General features: G+C 45.4%; 1 protein-coding gene across 1 annotated transcript in view; it reads left to right on the plus strand.

Moving 5' to 3' along the window:
• The window catches only part of LOC134213268 (transcription factor SOX-10), a 117,832-nt gene that overhangs the window by 48,219 nt on the left and 47,670 nt on the right, over positions 1-21,943 (plus strand). The window contains exon 2 of the mRNA XM_062692154.1: positions 21,764-21,910. Within this exon, the coding sequence (XP_062548138.1) occupies positions 21,764-21,910 (147 nt within the window). The remainder of the gene's footprint in view (positions 1-21,763; positions 21,911-21,943) is intronic.

A 21,943-nucleotide genomic window follows, 5' to 3' on the forward strand; every position in this document is an offset into this window, starting at 1 on the left:
ATTTTGGTCAACATTTCCGGAGATTTCTCAGGTGGTCCTAGCCATCACCACCCAAGTAACATTTTAAGTTTTATAACGCTCTTGAAGGCCACAATTTACTTTACAAGAGTGTTATATAACCAGCATAAAACCAAAATGTTAGTAGGGCATCCAGTATGCACCTGCCCATGGATTGTCGTTTGCCATCCTGCATAGCCGCTCAAAGCAGGCTATCTTACTACATTTGATCTCGTAGTTCAGAGCTCTGCTCGCTGTCTGGAACACCCGGCGTCTCTCGACCTTTTCAGCGTCTGTTCTGGGACGTCGCAGCCTTCTCTTTGCTCGAAAACAAGTTCTACGAAGGTCTGCAATTGCGTTAGTCCACCAGTACGCAGGTTGCCGAATTTCCGGGAGGTTTGATCCTCCTAGGCATTGTCACATCGCACGCATCGAGTTAGTACATCGATTAATCCATCGCCACTTAATCCCAGAAAAAAAAAAATTTAGGCTCTTTTTAGTGGAATGTATTCAACCGTCTAATGGGGCCCTCCTTAGCCGTGCGGTAAGACGCGCGGTTACAAAGCAAGACCATGCTGAGGGTGGCTGGGCTCGATTCTCGGTGCCGGTTTAGGCAATTTTCGGATTGGAAATTGTCTCGACTTCCCTGGACATAAAAGTATCATCGTGTTAGCCTCATGATATACGAATGCAAAAATGGTAACCTGGCTTAGAAACCTCGCAGTTAATAACTGTGGAAGTGCTTAATGAACACTAAGCTGCGAGGCGGCTCTGTCCCAGTGTGGGGATGTAATGCCAAGAAGAAGAGGAAGATTCAACCGTCTAAGACGAGTTAAGTAACTCCATTTAATTCCACTAATTATTTCGATATCTTTGCAGATACGTATTTCGACCACAACTGTGTGGTCGTGTCGCGTACTGGACTTGAAGAAAACAATCGCAACTTACACTATTTATACTACGCGAGGTACCAAATCTAATCTTATTTGCCTACTTTATTTACCTATACAGTTAATTACCTTATTGCTTAGGTAAAAACCTGAAGAGCCAAGAGCTGCCGTTTCCCTGATCCTTATTTAACAGCGCTGTTTGAATCTGTCGGTAGATTTCCAAACTCTCAGCTACATCGAGTTTCCATAGAGAAGAGACATTTCTTAAGATTTTAATATTTGATGCCGTAATTGGGTGATTTTCAGTATACACATGCTCTGCTACCTTAGATCTAAATTCGTAATGTAATCCCTTATCGTTTTCTCTCATGTTCCTTGGATCTTATATCTAATGATCTTTTTGTTTGGCCTACATAGATTTTTTCTCATTGAGAACAACTTATTTTATTAACGCCATCTTTATTTAACATTTCTACTTTATCCTTCGTTGAACCCAATAGAGACTTGAGTTGGTTGCATCCGTTGTTCTTTTTCTTGACTTAATCCCGTTGTTCGCCTCTCCCATCGTAGTGATTCCTCAAAGAGTTCTGGGTTGAACTGCGAGGTGCGCCATCCTAGATCGGTCTTGCCGATCCGCCTTGTGGTTGCGATGGGGGTATACCAGATCATAAAACGATTTTCCTGACGATCGCTGGAGGTATGCCCCTCATGAACCTCCCATTCTGACTCGACCGTCCGTCCCGCGCTGCAGAAGTTCACATCGATGCATGAATCACCGCTCGGTCGCCTGAACGTTGGCATATGACCTTCATTCGGCAGGACAATCAACTTTGAATGAACCAAAAAGCTCTTGAAAAGTTAAAACTAATTTGTCGCCAGGTATTAACTTGTTACTTATCTTGAATTCTAAAACCAAACCAAATCGACCACATTCTAATCGACGGAATTCTTCTCCGGCATCACGAACGTCCGCACTTACCGCAGAGCGAATATTGAATCCGACCACTACCTCGTTGCAGTATGCCTGCGCTCAAAACTATCGACGGTGTACAGAGATATTCGATCAGCCATTGGTAGCACCGCAACCGCTGCACAAGGCACGGTGCTTTCGGATCAGAGAAACGAATGGTATGATGGTGAATGTGAGTTAGTGGAAGGGAAGAATGTAGCATGGGTGAGATTGCTGCAACACCGCACGAGGGCAAACGAAGCACGATATAAACGGGCGCGGAACAGACAAAACTCGATTTTCCGGAGAAAAAATCGCCAGCAGGAAGATCGAGACCGTGAAGAGACGAAGCAACTGTACCGCGCTAATAACACACGAAAGTGCTATGAGAAGTTGAACCGTTCACGTAGGGGCCACGTGCCTAATATGTACAAGGACATAAACGGGAACCTTCTTACGAGCGAGCATGAGGTGATCCAAAGGTGGCGGCAGCACTACGAAGAACAACTGAATGGCGATGTGGCAGACGAAGAGGACGGTATGGTGATGAACCTGGGAGAACGCGCGCAGGACATAATTTTACCGCCTCCGGATCTCCAGGAAATCTAGTAGAAGATTGACCGGCTGAAGAACAACAAAGCCCCTAGGGGTTGACAAACTACCAGGAGAGCTATTTTAACACGGTGGTGAGGCACTGGCTAGAGCGCTGCACTGGGTTAAGATTTGGGTGAAGGAACTTTTGCCGTAGGAGTAAATGGAAGGTGTCGTGTGTCCCATCTGCAAAAAGGGCGATAAGCTGGATTGTAGCAAACACCGCGCAATCACATTGCTGAACGCCGCCTACAAGGTACTCTCCCAAATTTTATGCCGTCGACTAGCACCAATTGCAAGAGGGTTCGTGGGGCAGTACCGGGCGGGTTTTATGGGCGAACGCTCTACCACGGACCAGGTGTCCGTCATTCGCCAAGTACTGCAGAAATGCCGCGAATACAACGTGCCCGCACATCATCTATTTATCGACTTCAAAGCCGCATATGATACAATCGATCGAGACCAGCTATGGCAGCCAATGCTCAAAAACGGATTTCCGGATAAACTGATACGGTTGATCAAGGCGACGATGAATCGGGTAACGTAACACGGGCACGTAACTTTGAGAGGATTGAGGAAGCCTACATCAGATTGAAAAGCGAAGCTAAACGAATTTAAGGTGACTTGCGGTGGCACTCCAATTTTTCTGTAGTTGTACCATAAAAATCATCAACTTAAGATTAGTAGTCGTGAGAAACTTGACTACCAACACCTACCAATCTACAAGGCAGACAAAAATAACCACTTGTTTTGTTAACATCCGACTACCGTAAACATTGCATTAATGTGAACGATTTCAGTCTGAGTTGTACGCAGGATTACTCAATACGGTTTAACTATGACATAAACTAACGAAATGTGTCCGAAAATCAACAAATTAGCTTTGATTTACGTTCATATTTATGTTTTATTTTTCCATGATGCTTGTTGTTTATGTTCACATATCGTGACATTGTTGCCAGCTGTTCAAACACACTAATAGCATAATTGAAATTTACTGCGTTTTCTTTTTAATTTTTCATGACGTTCCAAAGTAGAATAATGAAGATATAATCACGACATTAATAGATAACAGGTTGGCGAGAGATCTATTATTTTTTCGATATTTTACATGTTTTCACTATGATTTCACAGAATTTCATGTTGACATCACTGCCTGCTGCAATAGCTAATGATCAATGACTGCTTGCGTACGACGCTGCCGACGACGAGCAACCGACGACGTCGTTGGCATGCGCGGTGGGAAGAGGAAATTTTTTCACTTACTTTTATTTTCATTGAATCGACGCCAAATGTGCACTAAATGATTCGATTATTATGTCAATAAGTAGGTTTAGGTTCAAACTTAGTTCTGATACTTTTTCTTGTGAAATGGTGGTCAGGTTTGGTTTTTTATAATAAAACAAATGTGATCGGTGCTATTCGCAGTGAGGAGGTGGGTAATTGTAAAATTGTGTTGGTGAGCCGCAGGGTAGCCATTCTGAATGACACCGTAAGAGGCCTTAACCAGTCATCAACCATCGAAGACGAAGTACATGATAGGAAGAGGCTCAGGGAGGACAGCGCAAGCCACCCACTACGAGTTTGTATTGGTAGTGACGAAATCAAGGTGGTTGAAGAATTGTATACTTGGGCTCACTGCGGTGACTTCCGATAACGATACCAGCAGAGAAATTCGGAAACGCATCATGGCAGGAAATCGTACTATAGACACTATAGATTCCATAGACGAGCTTAGGCGAAGGCGAGTGTAGCCAAACGAACTGTCAGTTAGTGTAGCCAAACGAGCATGACGTCACGATTGCAATCCAAGCAATGGAGCGTGTGACGTCAAATTCCCGTGGTACACTGTGAAAAAGTGGAAAAACACACTTAATCGAAATGTCCCAATCGTGCCTGCGCTCGTCTATGGAACCTATAGTGTCTATAAATCGTACGTATTTTGGACTCCGCAAAACGCTACGGTCGAATAGAGTTCGCCGCCGTATCAAACTGACTATCTACAAAACGCTTATTAGACCGATAATTCTCTACGGACACGAGACCTGGACGATGCTCGTGGTGGACCAACGCGCACTGGGAATTTTCGAAAGGAAAGTGCTGCGTACTATATATGGTGGGGTGCAGATGGAGGACGGTACGTGGAGGAGGCGAATGAACCACGAGTTGCATGAGCTGTTGGGAGAACCATCCATCGTTCACACCGCGAAAATCGAAGACCTCGGTGGGCCGGTGAAAATGGTTCTCGACAACGATCTGACGGGAAACAAGAAGGCGAGGTGCACAGCGGGCAAGGTGGATCGATCAGGTGGAGGACGGTCCTTCCGCAGACTGCGTGGTTGGCGACACGTGCAGCCATGGACCGAGCTGAATGAAGAAGACGTTTATGTATTGCGCGGGCCACTCCGGCCTTAGTCTTAATAGATAAAACATCGTCACTATGAAGTAGCTTGATCTTAGTGTGCACTTTTTGCATGTCCTTCACAAAGTCATAGAGCACGTTGAAAATTAGAGAAATTTGTTTGAATTCATCTTTCTTAGACGTAATTTTCTTTCGATTAGGTTGGACTACAGATTCTTTGTCACATTCAGTACCGTATGTACTGCACTAATTAATAATGATGGCGAATGCCAATCAAGTGGAACAATTTGCCGTGCTGCAAAGTTTACCGAAACGATTAGAAACGGTGCCGCGTCGAGAACAGCGGATGACGGCACATTGGGTGGGATCGGCAAACTTGGTTGACAATCGCTGTCACACGATGCCGCCTCCCCACGTTGCGCATTTTAGTGCTTCGGTGCTAATGAGAGCAAAAACCACTGCTGCAGGTGTGTTTTCATTGCAGTGCGGTAAGTCAATATTGGCAGATTCGTTTTTCCAACTGGTTTTACGAAGCTGTCGTTAGAATAACGAGTCACTAGAAGTTAGGGTAAATGTACAACGTGTTTTTTTTATTTTTGTAAAATTTCTTAAACTCTATTAAGATTTAATATTGCGTTTTCGCCACTAGTGTCACAACCACACAAAAAATAGGGAGCACAAGGTATCCTATATTACGCCCACATTTACATTTCCATCGTCTCCGTTTAATTGTTTGGCCAAACAACAGCAAATTAGCACGAAATTGGACGTGCGATGAGGAAAAAGCAAACGAAGCCGCATAGCCTCACAATTTACACCGAATATTTTTAGCCGTTGGCGTTGCGAATGTGGCAACTCACTAAAATGCCCATCGCGCGCGCGCGCGTTCGCTTGCTGCCTTCTGAGACCCCTCACACGTCCATGAAGCTGTTTCGTCCGAGCCCCCGACGACAAACCAAACAACCGAGTGAATTTGATGCCACCGCAAATCGAATGGAACGTCCCGCGCGGGGCACGCGTGTTCGCGCCAAACGGTTGTAAACCGAAGAAATTTGGGAGAAAATTTTCGACGTCCATAAACTCGCTCCAAACGTTTGCCTTTATGAGTCGGGATGAGTGCGACGATTAGTGTGTGGTGAAACCGATGCTTTTCGAAGCGCCATAAACATTCGTTTTCTCTCCCAAGTGAGCAGAGGCGACAAATGGAAACGTACTAATAAGAACGTCAAACGTGATTTTTTCCTATCTTCAATTTCGGCTGTATGTTCGACTGTTGACTTCATATCAGGTGGATGTTTTCCCACATCAATTTTGTCCTTTCCCGGCTTTCGTCGGCCTCTTGAGATCTTGTCGGTTGCTGCTTTTATCACCTAATCTCTAACTAAAAGCTGGTGCCATCCGTTGCCAAGTGATTAAGTAGGCTTCGACGGTTTTCCCACACGAATGAGTGACAGTCGGCGTGGAGTTCCCATTTCGCTCGTTTGGGGCGCTGCAATCCCAAGCACGTGGTTTCTTACTTCCTAGCGCTGACCCAATCATATCAAACGTGGTGGTCCACAGCGAAGATTCATTCGAAGAACTTATTAATCCATCTTCAGATGCCGACGGAGCCTCTCAAACTGTCACTTATGGACGGAATGGTCGAAAAGAACCGACGCGCACAGGTAGAGTTCGGAGGAAGCGATTATTGGCGCTACTTGAATTTCAGCCTCGGAGCATTGGCCACACAAACGACGTAGACGACCACACATGTTTGTATGACTCGGCAAAATTGGAATGTAATTGCCCTATTTATGTGTTGAGTACAGATAGCTTTCCCACTATAAAACTATAAATTTGCTCAAAATACATATTCATACGACTAAAATACAGATCCTAAACAAAAGTATGTTTTACTGGAATGAGCTCAATCTTTCATTTTAAGCCAGTTTATATTTATTGATAATAAAGACGACTGGCAAGAATCGGGTATTTTATTCATTATTTTTAAACTGTCATTGTCAAGTTCAATGCGGCAATAAGACACAGTCTGTTGAAAGTTGTGATAATTATTGTCGAAAGTATTCTTGTTGATGCCTTCTTCAAGCCAACCTTCTTATTGAATTACTTCAGCGAATCCACTTGACTTCGACATTGTGCGTATTCGACAAATCATTGACCTATCCCACGAACATCATGTACGGTAATTGTCGCACTGCTGCTGCTGATGTTAAAGCAACATCCCGCGCTTATGCCGCACTTGCATGGCACCATAAAACACTTGTCTAGGACAAGCAACAAAACTACGGAAAGAAAACGCACACAACGGGATGCGGTGCTCCGTTCCGTAGTTTCAAGTTTCAAGTGGCCGCGCGAAGCCGTCGTCACGATCCGCCGGTAGAGCCCGCCGCATGGTCGATTATGACGTTTGACGAAAAACAACCGTCGAATGTTAATATAGTGTCACGCATTGAGTGCTTCCAGGATGGATAATTATGATATTGTGCGTATTATACGACCTAACCCTAATAAATTAGTCCGATCCGTCTCCAATCGGGGTTACGATGACGGACAAGCTGTGGTAGAAAGTGCGTTTTAAATTTGTTTGTGTATAATTTGTTTGTAAAATTTATGACAAACTTTATGACAGTTTAAAAGGCTTGAAATTTATTTTTATTGTGGATAAAATTTCTATTTAGATATGTTAAGGATGAACGCAATAAATAAAAAAAAACGCCCGTAATAATCCTGAGCTCATGGTTTTTTAGCACAAATCATGAAATCGTTTGATTGGTATGATCATAAGAGTAAAGGAAACTCATCTCCCAGAACCTAAAAGCTTATGGCTGAGTTGAATAATCTAGGGGAAAGACGGCTTTGGCAGGTTTTGTTCTATTATTGTCAGGGGTGTTTTTGTCGACCAAATTTTATGAAAGAATGTTTAGGCGAAATTTGAGCATAATCAGTCATAAAAAAACCCCTGACAATAATAGAACAAATACTGCCAAAGCCGTCATTCCCCTATCGTTGGACACCTTTTGTTCTCCTTTGTTGAAAACAGTAAATTGGCATTCGTTCCATAGAAAAATTGATACTCTTACCTGTGTGAACAACTAATTGCACCATAAGACTTTAAACACTTTTTCACTTTCATTATCATTTTGCAGCAATTGCTGGGGCAATAAGAGTGCAAGTCAATCCAAGGCCGATAATTTAGAGGGTAATAACAGAAGAGTCCTTGCAGACCACTTGAACGCCATGGGGTAGGATAAGGATGAAAGAAGGGAGGTTTGGATTTGGAATCGAATATACACGTATGCAAAATGTGAAAAATGTAAGCAAACTAGTCAATGATCAATGATTAGAATGATAATTTTAAAAATTCTAGTACAACGTTTTTCGAGTTTTGAAAATCATTTTCCCGAATGCAATGTTTTCTTCTTTTACCTTGGATGGAGCTTTTTTGATGTGGATTGAAAAGTCATATAGTCTATAGAGGCATCCGGGCCTCTTGAAAGGAGGCTTCCGGGCCTCTTGAAAGGTGGTTTCCGGGCCTCTTGAAAGGAGGCTTCCGAGCATCTTGAAAGGAGGCTTCCGGGCCTCTTGAAAGGAGGCTTCCGGGCCTCTTGAAAGGAGGCCTCCGAGCCTCTTGAAAAAAGGCTTCCGGACCTCTTGAAAGGAGGCTTCCGAGCCTCTTGAAAGGAGGCTTCCGGGCCTCTTTAAAGGAGGTTTCCGGGCCTCTTGAAAGGAGGCTTCCGAGCCTCTTGAAAGGAGGCTTCCGGGCCTCTTGAAAGGAGGCCTCCGAGCCTCTTGGAAAAAGGCTTCCGGGCCTCTTGAAAGGAGGCTTCCGAGCCTCTTGAAAGGAGGCTTCCGGGTCTCTTGAAAGGAGGCTTCCGGGCCTCTTGAAAGGAGGCTTCCGGGCCTCTTGAAAAGAGGCTTCCGGGCCTCTTGAAAGGAGGCTTCCGGGCCTCTTGAAAGGAGGCTTCCGGGCCTCTTGAAAGAAGGCTTCCGGGCATCTTGAAATGAAGCTTCCGGGCCTCTTGAATGGAGGCTTCCGGACCTCTTGAATGGAAGCTTCCGGGCCTCTTGAAAGGAGGCTTCCGGGCCTCTTGAAAGGAGGCTTCCTGGCCTATTGAAAGGAGGCTTCCGGGCCTCTTGAAAGGAAGCTTCCGAGCCTCTTGAAAGGATGCTTCCGGGCCTCTTGAAAGGAGGCTTCCGGGCCTCTTGAAAGGAGGCTTCCAGGCCTCTTGAAAGGAGGCTTCCAGGCCTCTTGCAAGAAGGATTCCGGGCTTCTTGAAAGGAGGCTTCCGGGCCTCTTGAAGAGAGGTTGCCGGGCTTCTTGAAAAGAGGCTTCTGGGCCTTTTGAAAGGAGGCTTCCGGGCCTCTTGAAAGCAGGCTTCCGAGCCTCTTGAAAGGAGGCTTCCGAGCCTCTTGAAAGGAGGCTTCCGGGCCTCTTGAAAGGAGGCTTCCAGGCCTCTTGAAAGAAGGCTTCCGGGCCTCTTGAAAGGAGGCTGCCGGGCCTCTTGAAAAGAGGCTTCCGGGCCTTTTGGAAGGAGGCTTCCGGGCTTCTTGAAAGGAGGCTTCCGGGCCTCTTGAAAGGAGGCTTCCGGGCCTCTTGAAAGGAGGCTTCCTGGCCTCTTGAAAGGAGGCTTCCAGGCCTCTTGAAAGGAGGCTTCTGGGCCTCTTGAAAGGAGGCTTCCGGGCCTCTTGAAAGGAGGCTTCCGGGCCTCTTGAAAGGAGGCTTCCGGGCCTCTTGAAAGGAGGCTTCCGGGCCTCTTGAAAGGAGGCTTCCGGCCTCTTGAAAGGAGGCTTCGGGCCACTTGAAAGGAGGCTTACAGGCCCCTTGAAAGGAGGCTTGAGCCTCTTGAAAGGAGGCTTCCGGGCCTCTTGAAAGGAGGCTTCAGGGCCTCTTGAAAGGAGGCTTCCGGGCCTCTTGAAAGGAGGCTTCCTGGGCCTCTTGAAAGGAGGCTTCCGGGCCTCTTGAAAGGAGGCTTCCGGGCCTCTTGAAAGGAGGCTTCCAGGCCTCTTGAAAGGAGGCTTCCTGGGCCTCTTGAAAGGAGGCTTCTGGGCCTCTTGAAAGGAGGCTTCCGGGCCTCTTGAAAGGAGGCTTCCGGGCCTCTTGAAGGAGGCCTGGGCCTCTTGAAAGGGAGGCTTCCGGGCCCTCTTGAAAGGAGGCTTCAGGGCCTCTTGAAAGGAGGCTTCCGGGCCTCTTGAAAGGAGGCTTCCGGGCCTCTTGAAAGGGAGGCTCTGAGCCTCTTGAAAGGAGGCTTCGGGCCTCTTGAAAGGAGGCTTCCGGGCCTCCTGAAAGGAGGCTTCCGGGCCTCTTGAAAGGAGGCTTCCGGGCCTCTTGAAAGGTGGCTGGGCCTCTTGAAAGGAGGCTTCCGGGCCTCTTGAAAGGAGGCTTCCAGGCCTCTTGAAAGAAGGCTTCCGGGCCTCTTGAAAGGAGGCTGCCGGGCCTCTTGAAAAGAGGCTTCCGGGCCTTTTGGAAGGAGGCTTCCGGGCTTCTTGAAAGGAGGCTTCCGGGCCTCTTGAAAGGAGGCTTCCGGGCCTCTTGAAAGGAGGCTTCCAGGCCTCTTGAAAGGAGGCTTCCAGGCCTCTTGAAAGGAGGCTTCCGGGCCTCTTGAAAGGAGGCTTCCGGGCCTCTTGAAAGAAGGCTTCCAGGCCTCTTGAAAGAAGGCTTCCGGGCCTCTTGAAAGGAAGCTGCCGGGCCTCTTGGAAAGAGGCTTCCGGGCCTTTTGGAAGGAGGCTTCCGGGCCTCTTGAAAGGAGGCTTCCGGGCCTCTTGAAAGGAGGCTTCCAGGCCTCTTGAAAGGAGGCTTCTGGGCCTCTTGAAAGGAGGCTTCTGGGCCTCTTGAAAGGAGGTTTCCGGGCCTCTTGAAAGGAGGCTTCCGGGCCACTTGAAAGGAGGCTTACAGGCCTCTTGAAAGGAGGCTTCCGAGCCTCTTGAAAGGGGGCTTCCGAGCCTCTTGAAAGGAGGCTTCCGAGCCTCTTGAAAGGAGGCTTCCGAGCCTCTTGAAAGGAGGCTTCCGAGCCTCTTGAAAGGAGGCTTCTGAGCCTCTTGAAAGGAGGCTCTGAGCCTCTTGAAAGGAGGCTTCTGAGCCTCTTGAAAGGAGGCTTGAGCCTCTTGAAAGGAGGCTTCCAGGCTCTTCTGAAAGGAGGCTTCTGAGCCTTCTTGAAAGGAGGCTTCCAGGCCTCTTGAAAGGAGGCTTCTGAGCCTCTTGAAAGGGAGGCTTCCAGGCCTCTTGAAAGGAGGCTTCTGAGGCCTCTTGAAAGGAGGCTTGAGCCTCTTGAAAGGAGGCTTCCTGAGCCTCTTGAAAGGAGGCTTCCGAGGCCTCTTGAAAGGAGGCTTGAGCCTCTTGAAGGAGGCTTCCGAGCCTCTTGAAAGGAGGCTTCCGAGCCTTGAAAGGAGGCTTCTGAGCCTTGAATGGAGGCTTCCAAGCCTCTTGAAAGGAGGCTTCCAAGCCTCTTGAAAGGGGTCTTCCAAGCCTCTTGAAAGGAGGCTTCCAAGCCTCTTGAAAGGAGGCTTCCAAGCCTCTTGAAAGGAGGCTTGAGGCCTCTTGAAAGGAGGCTCTGAGCCTCTTGGAAAGGAGGCTTGAGCCTCTTGAAAGGAGGCTTCGAGGCCTCTTGAAAGGAGGCTCTGAGCCTCTTGAAAGGAGGCTCTGAGCCTCTTGAAAGGAGGCTTCTGAGCCTCTTGAAAGGAGGCTTCCTGAGCTCTTGAAAGGAGGCCTGGAGCCTCTCTGAAAGGAGGCCTCTGAGCTCTCTTGAAAGGAGGCTTGAGCCTCTTGAAAGGAGGCTCTGAGCCTCTTGAAAGGAGGCTTGAGCCTCTTGAAGGAGGCTTCCAGGCCTCTTGAAAGGAGGCTCTGAGCCTCTTGAAAGGAGGCTTCCAGGCCTCTTGAAAGGAGGCTTCCTGAGCCTCTTGAAAGGAGGCTTCCAGAGCCTCTTGAAAGGAGGCTTCTGAGCCTCTTGAAAGGAGGCTCTGAGTTTTTGAAGGAGGCTTGGGGCTGGAGCCTTCTTGAAAGGAGGCTTTGAGCCTCTTGAAAGGAGGTTTGTCTGAGCCAGGCCTCTTTGAAAGGAGGCTCTGAGCCCTCTTGAAAGGAGGCTTCTGAGCCTTTCTCTTGAAAGGAGGCTGAGCCTCTTGAAAGGAGGCTTCCAGGCCTCTTGAAAGGAGGCTCTGAGCCTCTTGAAAGGAGGCTTCCAGGCCTCTTGAAAGGAGGCTCTGAGCCTCTTGAAAGGAGGCCTGAGCCTCTTGAAAGGAGGCTTCTGAGCCTCTTGAAGGAGGCTCTGAGCCTCTTGAAAGGAGGCTCTGAGCCTCTTGAAAGGAGGGCTTCCGAGCCTCTTGAAAGGAGGCTCTGAGCCTCTTGAAAGGAGGCTTCCTGAGCCTCTTGAAAGGAGGCTTCCGAGCCTCTTGAAAGGAGGCTTCCGAGCCTCTTGAAAGGAGGCTTCCGAGCCTCTTGAAAGGAGGCTTCCGAGCCTCTTGAAAGGAGGCTTCCCAGCCTCTTGAAAGGAGGCTTCCGAGCCTCTTGAAAGGAGGCTTCCGAGCCTCTTGAAAGGAGGCTTCCGAGACAACGGTGGCGGTATGGTTAGGAACTTAGGAGCATGCGCGCAGGACATGCGACATCCGTTTCCGAATCTCCAGGAAATCCAGGAGGAGATCGGCCAGCTGAAAAACAGCAAAGCCCCTGGAATTGACCAACCACCAGGAGAGCTGTTTAAACACGGTGGTGAGGCACTGGCTAAAGCGCTGCACTGGGTGATTACCAAGGTTTGGGAGGATGAGGTTCTGCCGCAGGAGGGGATGGAAGGTGTCGTGTGTCCCATCTACAAAAAGGGTGATAAGCTGGATTGTAGCAACTACCGCGCAATCACATTGCTGAACGCCGCCTACAAGGTACTCTCCCAAATTTTATGCCGCCGACTAACACCAATTGCAAGTGAGTTTGTGGACCAGTACCAGGCGGGATTTATGGGTGAACGCTCTACCACAGACCAGGTGTTCGCCATACGTCAGGTATTGCAGAAATGCCGCGAATACAACGTGCCCACACATCATCTATTTATCGACTTCAACTAATGCACGAAAACGGATTTCCGGATAAACTGATACGGTTGATCAAGGCGACGATGGATCGGGTGTTGTGCGTAGTTCGAGTTTCAGGGGCATTCTCGAGTCCCTTCGAAACCCGCAGTGGGTTACGGCAAGGTGATGGTCTTTCGTGTCTGCTATTCAACATTGCTCTGGAGGAAGTAATACGAAGGGCAGGGATTGACACGAGTGGTACGATTTTCACGAAGTCCGTCTAGTTATTTGGTTTCGCCGACGACATTGATATCATGGCACGTAACTTTGAGAGGATGGAGGAAGCCTACATCAGACTGAAAAGCGAAGCTAAACGGATTGGACTAGTCATCAACACGTCGAAGACGAAGTACATGATAGGAAGAGGCTCAAGAGAGGTCAATGTGAGCCACCCACCACGAGTATCTATCGGTGGTGACGAAATCGAGGTGGTTGAAGAATTCGTGTACTTGGGCTCACTGGTGACCGCCGAAAATGATACCAGCAGAGAAATTCGGAGACGCATAGTGGCTGGAAATCGTACGTACTTTGGACTCCGCAAGACGCTCCGATCGAATGAAGTTCGCCGCCGTACCAAACTGACAATCTACAAAACGCTTATAAGACAGGTAGTTCTCTACGGACACGAGACCTGGACGGACCTGGAGGACCAACGCGCACTGGGAGTTTTCGAAAGGAAAGTGTTGCGTACCATCTATGGTGGCGAATGAACCACGAGTTGCATCAGCTGTTGGGAAAACCATCAGGGTTTGCAGAAATCGCTCTCAGTAGATAACGAACAACGATAAAAGAGAGGCAAAAACTGTTCCGAATCATAACAAGCCATGATAACAAATTTATCAAACTTGTATACAAGTGCGAAAAAACAGAATCGGATAGCCAGCCCCCACCGAAAAATTGTGATTCTCGCTTTGTTTTCGCTCCTTTTGTGTTGGTTACTGCACAGCTGTGTAAAACAAGTTGAAATGCATTATCAGAGCCAGTGCTCCCCACATTTGGAGCTTTCTAAAAGTAATTTATCATGGGGTATAACATCCCGTTCTCTATCTAATATCAGTTATCTATCATGACAGATTGTGAAAAAAGTTTCTCGCGGTATGCTACATATCGTACATGTATACAGAGATGATAAGATAAGACTTGCTCTTTCTCTTTAGGATTCAATCCCTGAAAACCATCCACCGTCCACACCGCGAAAATCGGAAGACTGCGGTGGGCCGCGCACGTAGCCAGAATGTCGGTCAGTCATCCGGTGAAAATGGTTCTCGACTATGATCCGACGGGAACAAGAAGGCGAGGTGCATAGCGAGCAAGGTGGATCGATCAGGTGGAGGACGATTTGTCGTCCCTCCGCAGACTCCGTGGTTAGCGACGTGCAGCCATGGACCGAGCTGAATGAAGAAGACTTTTATGTGCAGCACAGACCACTCCGGCCTTAGTCTGGTTAATAAATAAAAATGATGATCGACAGCCCATAACAAATTTATTAGAGAATTTTTTTTTCGAATTAAATTTAAAAAAAAATATTCGGAAATTACCCACCCCCCCAACCAATTTTATGGCTACGCCACTGTAAGTGGAAGTTAATGGAAGAATTGTAAAGTCTTATAACTGTTTAACATTTCCCCTAAGACGCTCTACAAATATTTATCAACGTTAAATATGTCATATAGCTTTATTTCTAATGACGCGACCCCTATACTGCCATGAATCGCATTTTTGTCCCATCTTTGCTGGGTTTCCTATTCATATGGAAAATATGCGATTCATGGCAATATCCATCCATAGGCAAGTTATATTCGGGAAAATGAATCAATCGGGGCATTGCCATACAATCGATGAGATCAATGTAACTAAATTGCTCGACGACAAATCTTATTTTTTTAACCGTTATGCCAAGCAACATTAATCTAAATGACGTCAGCACAACGATAGAATCTTTTGAACCAAAACTTTATTTAAAAAAAAATGAACAGAAACAGTACAAAAAGTCGATTCCTGTTTACCAAATTTTGCTACAACCAGAAGGTGTACAATGTTAATGCTATTAAATAATGAGTTTGAATTTGCATCAACTGAAGAAATCACCTACTGCTGCTGCTGCTCGTACCCATGACGAAGTATGTCAAGATCAAACTGGATCGAATAGGTGGATTGAAGTGCAGTTCTGAGCCGAATGGAATGGGGATGACTTATTCATACTGCACAAGCCACTTCGCGAAGCCGCAGCTTTGTTATTTTAAAGACAGTTCGCGTCAAAAAGTAGAGATGATCGGACGTGCGCGATATCATCTTCGATCAAATACGCGTTAAATCAAGTAAAATTTCGTATTGTTTAAAACATTCATAGCGTCAGACAACTGACGACAGTAAATCAAAGGCATTGTAAATGCACAGTCCACGATGTCATCGAAATCACGAGAAAATACTTTTCGGGTAGATTTCTCCAATCTACCCAAACGAATGTCGTATGAAGAAACGCATCATTTTGTGCACAACATTCTGGGACTAGGATTCGACGCGGTGTTACGACTACAAGTGAATCATGCTCTCAACTGTGCTCAAGTAAAATGCAGAGATCTCAAGACTGCACAAGAGACCGTCATTCTGCGCAACGGAAAACATGATGTTGAGATGAACAATGAAAAGTATGAAGTGAAACTAAGTATGGATGATGGTGGAATTGAAGTCAAGATCCATGATCTATCCGAAAATGTTACCTCTGATCAAATTAAGGAATTTCTCCAACACTACGGCGATGTAATCTCCATCAGAGAACTTGTGTGGGTGATAACTTCATATACAAAGGTGTCTCTACTGGCATACGAGTAGCCAGAGTAGCGCTGCGTAAACACATCAAATCTCGCTTAACTTTTCAAAAGGACCTAAGTAATATTTTATTCATGAATTAATTTGAATACTGCAATCAATAGCTTTCATGTTGTTCTGTTGATTGCAGTACTCAAATTAATTCACGAAAAAAATGTTACTTAGGTCCTTTTGAAAAGTTATGCGAGAAATCGTATGTCGTTGTGCAAGGGGAACAGACACTGGTGTCTTATTCGGGGCAGCCAGCCACGTGCAAACACTGCACCAATCAGGTGCATCCGGGTATGACCTGTGTGCAGAACAAAAAGCTGATTTTGCAAAAGTCAGACCTAAGTGCAAGATTACAACGAGCACGGGAAGAGCGTTCGACATATGCAGATATCGCAGGGAGTATGTCAATCGACTTACCATCACAAGGGAACGCTGCAGCAAATTCATGTGAAGCTGTAATGCCTGAATTTGTGAAGCTAGGTAATGTAAAACGAGGTCGGTCTACAAATACTGAGACGAGTAGCCGAATTGACGGACGAGTAAACATCGAAGAAGGCCCTGTTGGACCGTCCACCACTGCTACTGAGCCTGCTGCTGCTGTTGAGGTTGAAGCTGTGGATGTTGCTGCTGTTGAAAACCATGTAGTACTGGTGCCGTCGGTTTCCGAACCGAATTCCTATTATGGCTCACACTCAGTGGGAAGTCACTCCGAAACAAACTTGGCCACTCTGATGAACGTTGTTTGTGGTCAAACCGAAGCAGAAGGGACGACTGTATCGGTAAACGGATCGCTCACTAATGAGATTAGGGGAACTCTTTCTCAGACGCAATCGAATGATAACTCGTCGTTTAAAGTAGCATTACCTACCACAGACATCGGTAAAGTCTCCAATATAAGAGAATCACAGAGAGAATCGCAAGCGATGTTCAAAATCCCTGCTATGGGCGGAGATAAACTAGATGGTGCGATGGATCTGTCTGAGAGCGAGGTGGTTGACAATCGCGCTAAGTAGTTTGACTTTTCATCTGATACGTCCGAACATGCCGAAGGTTTCATTATGACAAGAAGCAGAAACCGAGCAAAAAAAGCAAGAACTAAGCACTAAGATGAACACTGCCAACACATTAAAACGTTACAATATGGCTAGTATTAATATAAATCTAACGAAAATAAGCTCAACTCGTTACGTTCAATGATACGACTTCTGGATCTGGATATTATTATGCTTCAGGAAGTGGAGAGTAGCCGCTTGTACATTCCTGGATTCCAAGTGTACACCAATGTCAATGAATCGCGAAGAGGAACCGCTATAGCACTTAAAGTGCATATCCCTGTAACAAATGTGCAACGAAGTCTCGACAGCAGAATCATTTGTGTGAAAATAAACAATTCAGTTACTATTTGCAATGTGTACGCACCCAGTGGTGTGCAAAACTATCGAAGTAGAGAGAATATGTTCAATCAGTACATTCCTTACTATTTACAAAGTGGAGCTGAGTATGTTGTGGTTGGAGGTGACTTTAATTGTGTTATCTCCAATAAGGATGCAACAGGGGTTAACAACAAAAGTGCAGCGTTGCGAACACTAATTCAAAATTTAAAAATGCGGGATTCATGGGACTGCTTGAATCGTGAAGTAGCATATAGTTTTATAAGATCGAACAGCAGGTCTCGACTGGACAGGATATATGTATCGGCGAATTTAATTGACAATCTGATAAGTGCTTCATTTCATGTGAACTGTTTTTCCGATCATAAAGTGTTCAAAATAAGTCTTTGTTTGCCAGACTTGGGTAGAGATGCTGGGAATGGTTATTGGGCCATGCGAAGTCATGTTCTTACCGAAGATAACATTGAAGAATTCGGAACCAAGTGGAATTACTGGTGTCGACAGAGAAGGAATTTCAACAGCTGGATCGAATGGTGGATAATTTACGCGAAGCCAAGAATCAAAGGGTTCTTTAGGAAAAAGACTAACGATTCTTTTCGAGAGTTCCATACCAGAAATGAGTTTTTGTACGCGCGCCTCAAAACTGCTTACAATGAACTTTATCAAAATCCTAATAAAATAAGTGAAGTTAATTTACTAAAGGGAAAAATGTTGCGATTACAACGGGAATTCTCAAAAAAGTTCATACGCATAAATGATCAGTGCATCGGAGAAGAAAGCATATCGTCCTATCAATTAGGTGATCGAATGAAGAAAAGTCTAGCACGTTTATAAAATCCATCGAAGTTCAACAGCAACATATTGTCGGTTCTGCTGAAATAGAAGGCCATGTTCTCCAGTACTTTCGTGATCTGTATACTACAAGTGATACAAGAGATCCCCAGGAAGCAACCACGTCAACCAGGATTCCCAGAGAAGCGCAAAGAAAACCTGGAACTGATGAATGAAGTGACAACGGATGAAATCTTCTCAGCAATCAAATCGAGTGCATCGAAAAGTCACCGGGATGGACGGGATACCCAAGGAATTTTTCATAGCGGCGTTCAACGTGATTCATCGTCAATTGAATTTAATACTCAATGAAGCCTTACGAGGAAACATACCTCGTAAATTTGTGGAAGGAGTTGTAGTGCTGGTTAAGAAGAAAGGAGACAACAATAGTGTAGAAGGATATCGGCCACTCACAATGCTAAACTACGACTACAAACTGTTCAGTAGGATTTTGAAATTGAGAATAGCTGGAGTTATAGATAAATATAGTTTACTAACACCGTCGCAGAAATGCTCTAACTCGAAGAGATCAATTTTTGAAGCACTACACGCAATAAAGGACCGCATTGCAGAAATACGAAGCAAGAAGAAGGTGGCAAGAGTTGTCTCCTTGGACCTTGATCATGCTTTTGACAGGGTTGAGCATCGTTATTTATTTCGAGTAATGAGTGACATGGGTTTCAACAGCGATCTAATACAAATTCTACGAAAAATTATGCAGAACTCACACTCTCGTATTCTACTGAACGGCCATTTGTCTCCTGAGTTTCAAATTGGTCGTTCAGTGAGACAGGGCGACCCTTTGAGCATGTTCTTATTTGTAATATACTTGCACCCATTAATTGAGAAATTGCACCACACCGCTTGAGCTGGTGGTGGCCTACGCTGACGATGTTACAGTGGTTGTGTTAGAAGATACGAAGTTGGGAGTGATCAAACGAACTTTCGTCGAATATGGGCAACAGTCTGGAGCTATTCTAAGCTTATCGAAATCGAGTGCAATAAATATTGGAGATTTATCCCAGCGACAGCCAGTTATCAACTGGCCATCAGTCAATGACCATATTAGAATTCTGGGAAAAACGTTTTTCAATGATCACGGTGCCATGATCGATTTTAATTGGAAACAAACCATTCGGAAAATGACACAACTAATGTGGCTGTTCAAGCCAAGAAGTACTACATTACACCAAAAAGTAAAACTTTTGAATGTATTCATAACATCCAAACTTTGGTTTGTGGCCTCAGTTCTTTCAATTAGAAATCAAGATGTAGCAAAACTTACAAAGCATATTGGAAACTTTATTTGGGGAAGACAATCTAGGGTGGCAATGGCACAGATCATTCAGCTTCTAGTCGAAGGTGGCTTGAACCTTCATTCACCTATGTACAAGTGTAAAGCTCTTCTAACGAATCGAATTATGCAAGTTCGGTGACATTATGCCGTATGGAAATAGCCTGCTGAATGATGCAGCAAACGGAGTAAACATCACGAGGATTATTGCTTCCTATCCATGCATAAAAGTGGCGTGGAATGTGATGCAAGGACTACCTAGAGATACTAGATACTACTAGATACTAGACACTAGTTGCAGCAGTACAATTGAAAGGCATCTAACAAAAGCATTAGGAATACCGAAAATTATTCTAGAGAATCCGACGGTGACTTGGGCTAGGGTTTTCAAAAACATAAATAGTAGAAATTTATCTCTTAAAGAAAAAAGTACAATGTATTTGTTTGTGAACCAAAAACTTCCACATGCACAATTAATGCATAAAATTGGTCAAACAGCTAATCCCAACTGTAATACATGTAGCCTAGTAACGGAGACTCAGAAACATAAATTCTCTGAATGCCCTAAAGTTGCTAACCTGTGGAACTACTTACGTTCAAAAATAAGACGCTGTTTGAACATAAATGTAGGTTACTTAGATTTGCTATTTCCGGAGTTCAAGGGTGTCGATAAGAATGTGAGAACCAAAATTCTAAAATTATTCGTGAATTATGTAATTTATATTTTAGACAATACAAGTTCTCTCAATATTGTAGAGTTAGAGTATGTTTTAAGTAATAACGATTGATAAAACAAAATATCCATTAGTTATGTAATGTGCCACTGTTCTTAAACCATGAAATAAACGTGTTTATAAAAAAAAAGTAGGTTACGTTTTGATCTAGTTTATTGTTAGTGTTGAAACGTTTTGGGCTATTTGAAAATGAATTAAATGGGTAGAACAAATCTTTGACATTAAGAAAGAATTCAGTTGCGAATTATGTTAATTGACTGTGCTCAGTAGAACAGGAAATCGCGCGAAACCCTTCGATACTTAAGTTCACAATGAACAAACCAGCCAAATGCTCATTACATGTTTCTGCATCATCAACCAATCCCCCAACTGCAAAAAGTACGAGCACCAACAGATAAGATTGAGTGCCTTCTTTCCGCTCTATTTACGCGACTCGATCCCAGTGTCGTGGCGTCGCCTGTCCGCCCTAGGAAGAAGTCACATTCCTCCTGCGTGCAGTACGAGCGGCTTGCCTCCAATCGTCTTCTCTTGCAAAATCGTAACAAAACATCTCATAACTCATGATATGTGGTAACAGCAAACGACAACAAGTGTGCCGTCGCTGCACATGGATCTGTTGTGTGCGTTCCGGACAGCCGGAACCAGCATCCACCCGTAACGGCACCAAAATCGCTATCTTCTGAATTTGTTTTTTAAGGAGATAGTCGTTTCCCCGAAATTCTTCCGAAAAACGACGCATGGCAGCACTGACGACGCACACGGTGATCAGCAGTTCCATGCACCCAACGGAACGGACGAACACGTGCACTTTGCATCGCCAGCCACGAGGAAAACGACGACCACGACTGCAACCGCCAGCGGATCCCGTCGAGGAGGATATGAGGCTTGGATGCAGATCGCTGGGAATTAAATGTTGACGATAGCCATCGGAGCGTTGCGTATATGCAAACGATCACACGAACTCAGCACTTAATTAGTGCACTTCATTCGATTCTCCTGACATTGGCTGTGCGTCTTTCGTTCTGCGAATCCCTCTAAACCTGCTCTAATGATGGTAAAAGTTGCTGCGTCAGGCATGCTTTGGCGAGCCCTTATACTAATTATCTTGAATTCTAGTCTCGAACTATTTTTATCAAAAAACCGCTCGAAAATAGGCTCAGCTTTGACACCTTTCCGATTTGAAGAGCAGCGACGGCACGGCTGAAAGTGAAATTCAGCTAATATTAGGACTGTCAATCGGTTACGGAATCCTGCTCGGTTGAGCGTGATTTATGATGTGAACAAATGGCAACTACTGTCATATTGTAACTTTTTTTTACGGTATGCGATATCACCCGAACCAAAACAGCTTGGCATCCCTGTTCCAGTTGCCAGATGTGCGTAATCATTGTCGTCATCGGGGGTTAGGTCAAGAAACGACGGTCGCGTATAAAGTTGATATTAAACATTCCCATCGCCGTCGTCATCGTCGACGGCCTTTCATTCTTGACAGAATCAGGTCTAGATGGAAAACATATGATCGCACCATCGGCCAACTATAAGACATTTAATATCGTTCGCGGAACGAGCGCATTTTCGTATTTGATATTTAATATCAATTTTTTTTTCATTATTATTCTTGATCCAGCGGCGATCGTCGTCGCAAAGTTGCGATGTCCCTCTGTAAGGAGATCTTAATTATGCGCCTCCACTACTGTGCCATATTCATCTGGCCGACATGACTCGTATGTAATTGAATTTGCTGATTGGCCGCAGCAGCAGCAGCAGCTGCCACACCACACTCGTTGGGTGATCCATCTTCGTTTACTAAAAGTAGATTCGTTTTTTCTTCTCCCTCATATTTTTGCAGATCACCGACAGATAAGAAGAAAAATCACATCAAACGACCGATGAACGCGTTTATGGTCTGGGCCCAAGCGGCACGTCGGGAAATGTCCAAGCAGGAACCCAAGCTGCAGAACTCGGAGATCAGCAAGGACCTGGGGAAAATGTGGAAGTGAGTTAATTTTCATTGTTTTTTTCGTAGCAT

Source organism: Armigeres subalbatus, chromosome 1 (assembly GCF_024139115.2).
Source record: "Armigeres subalbatus isolate Guangzhou_Male chromosome 1, GZ_Asu_2, whole genome shotgun sequence".
In the NCBI taxonomy this organism is placed as follows: Eukaryota; Metazoa; Arthropoda; class Insecta; order Diptera; family Culicidae; genus Armigeres; species Armigeres subalbatus.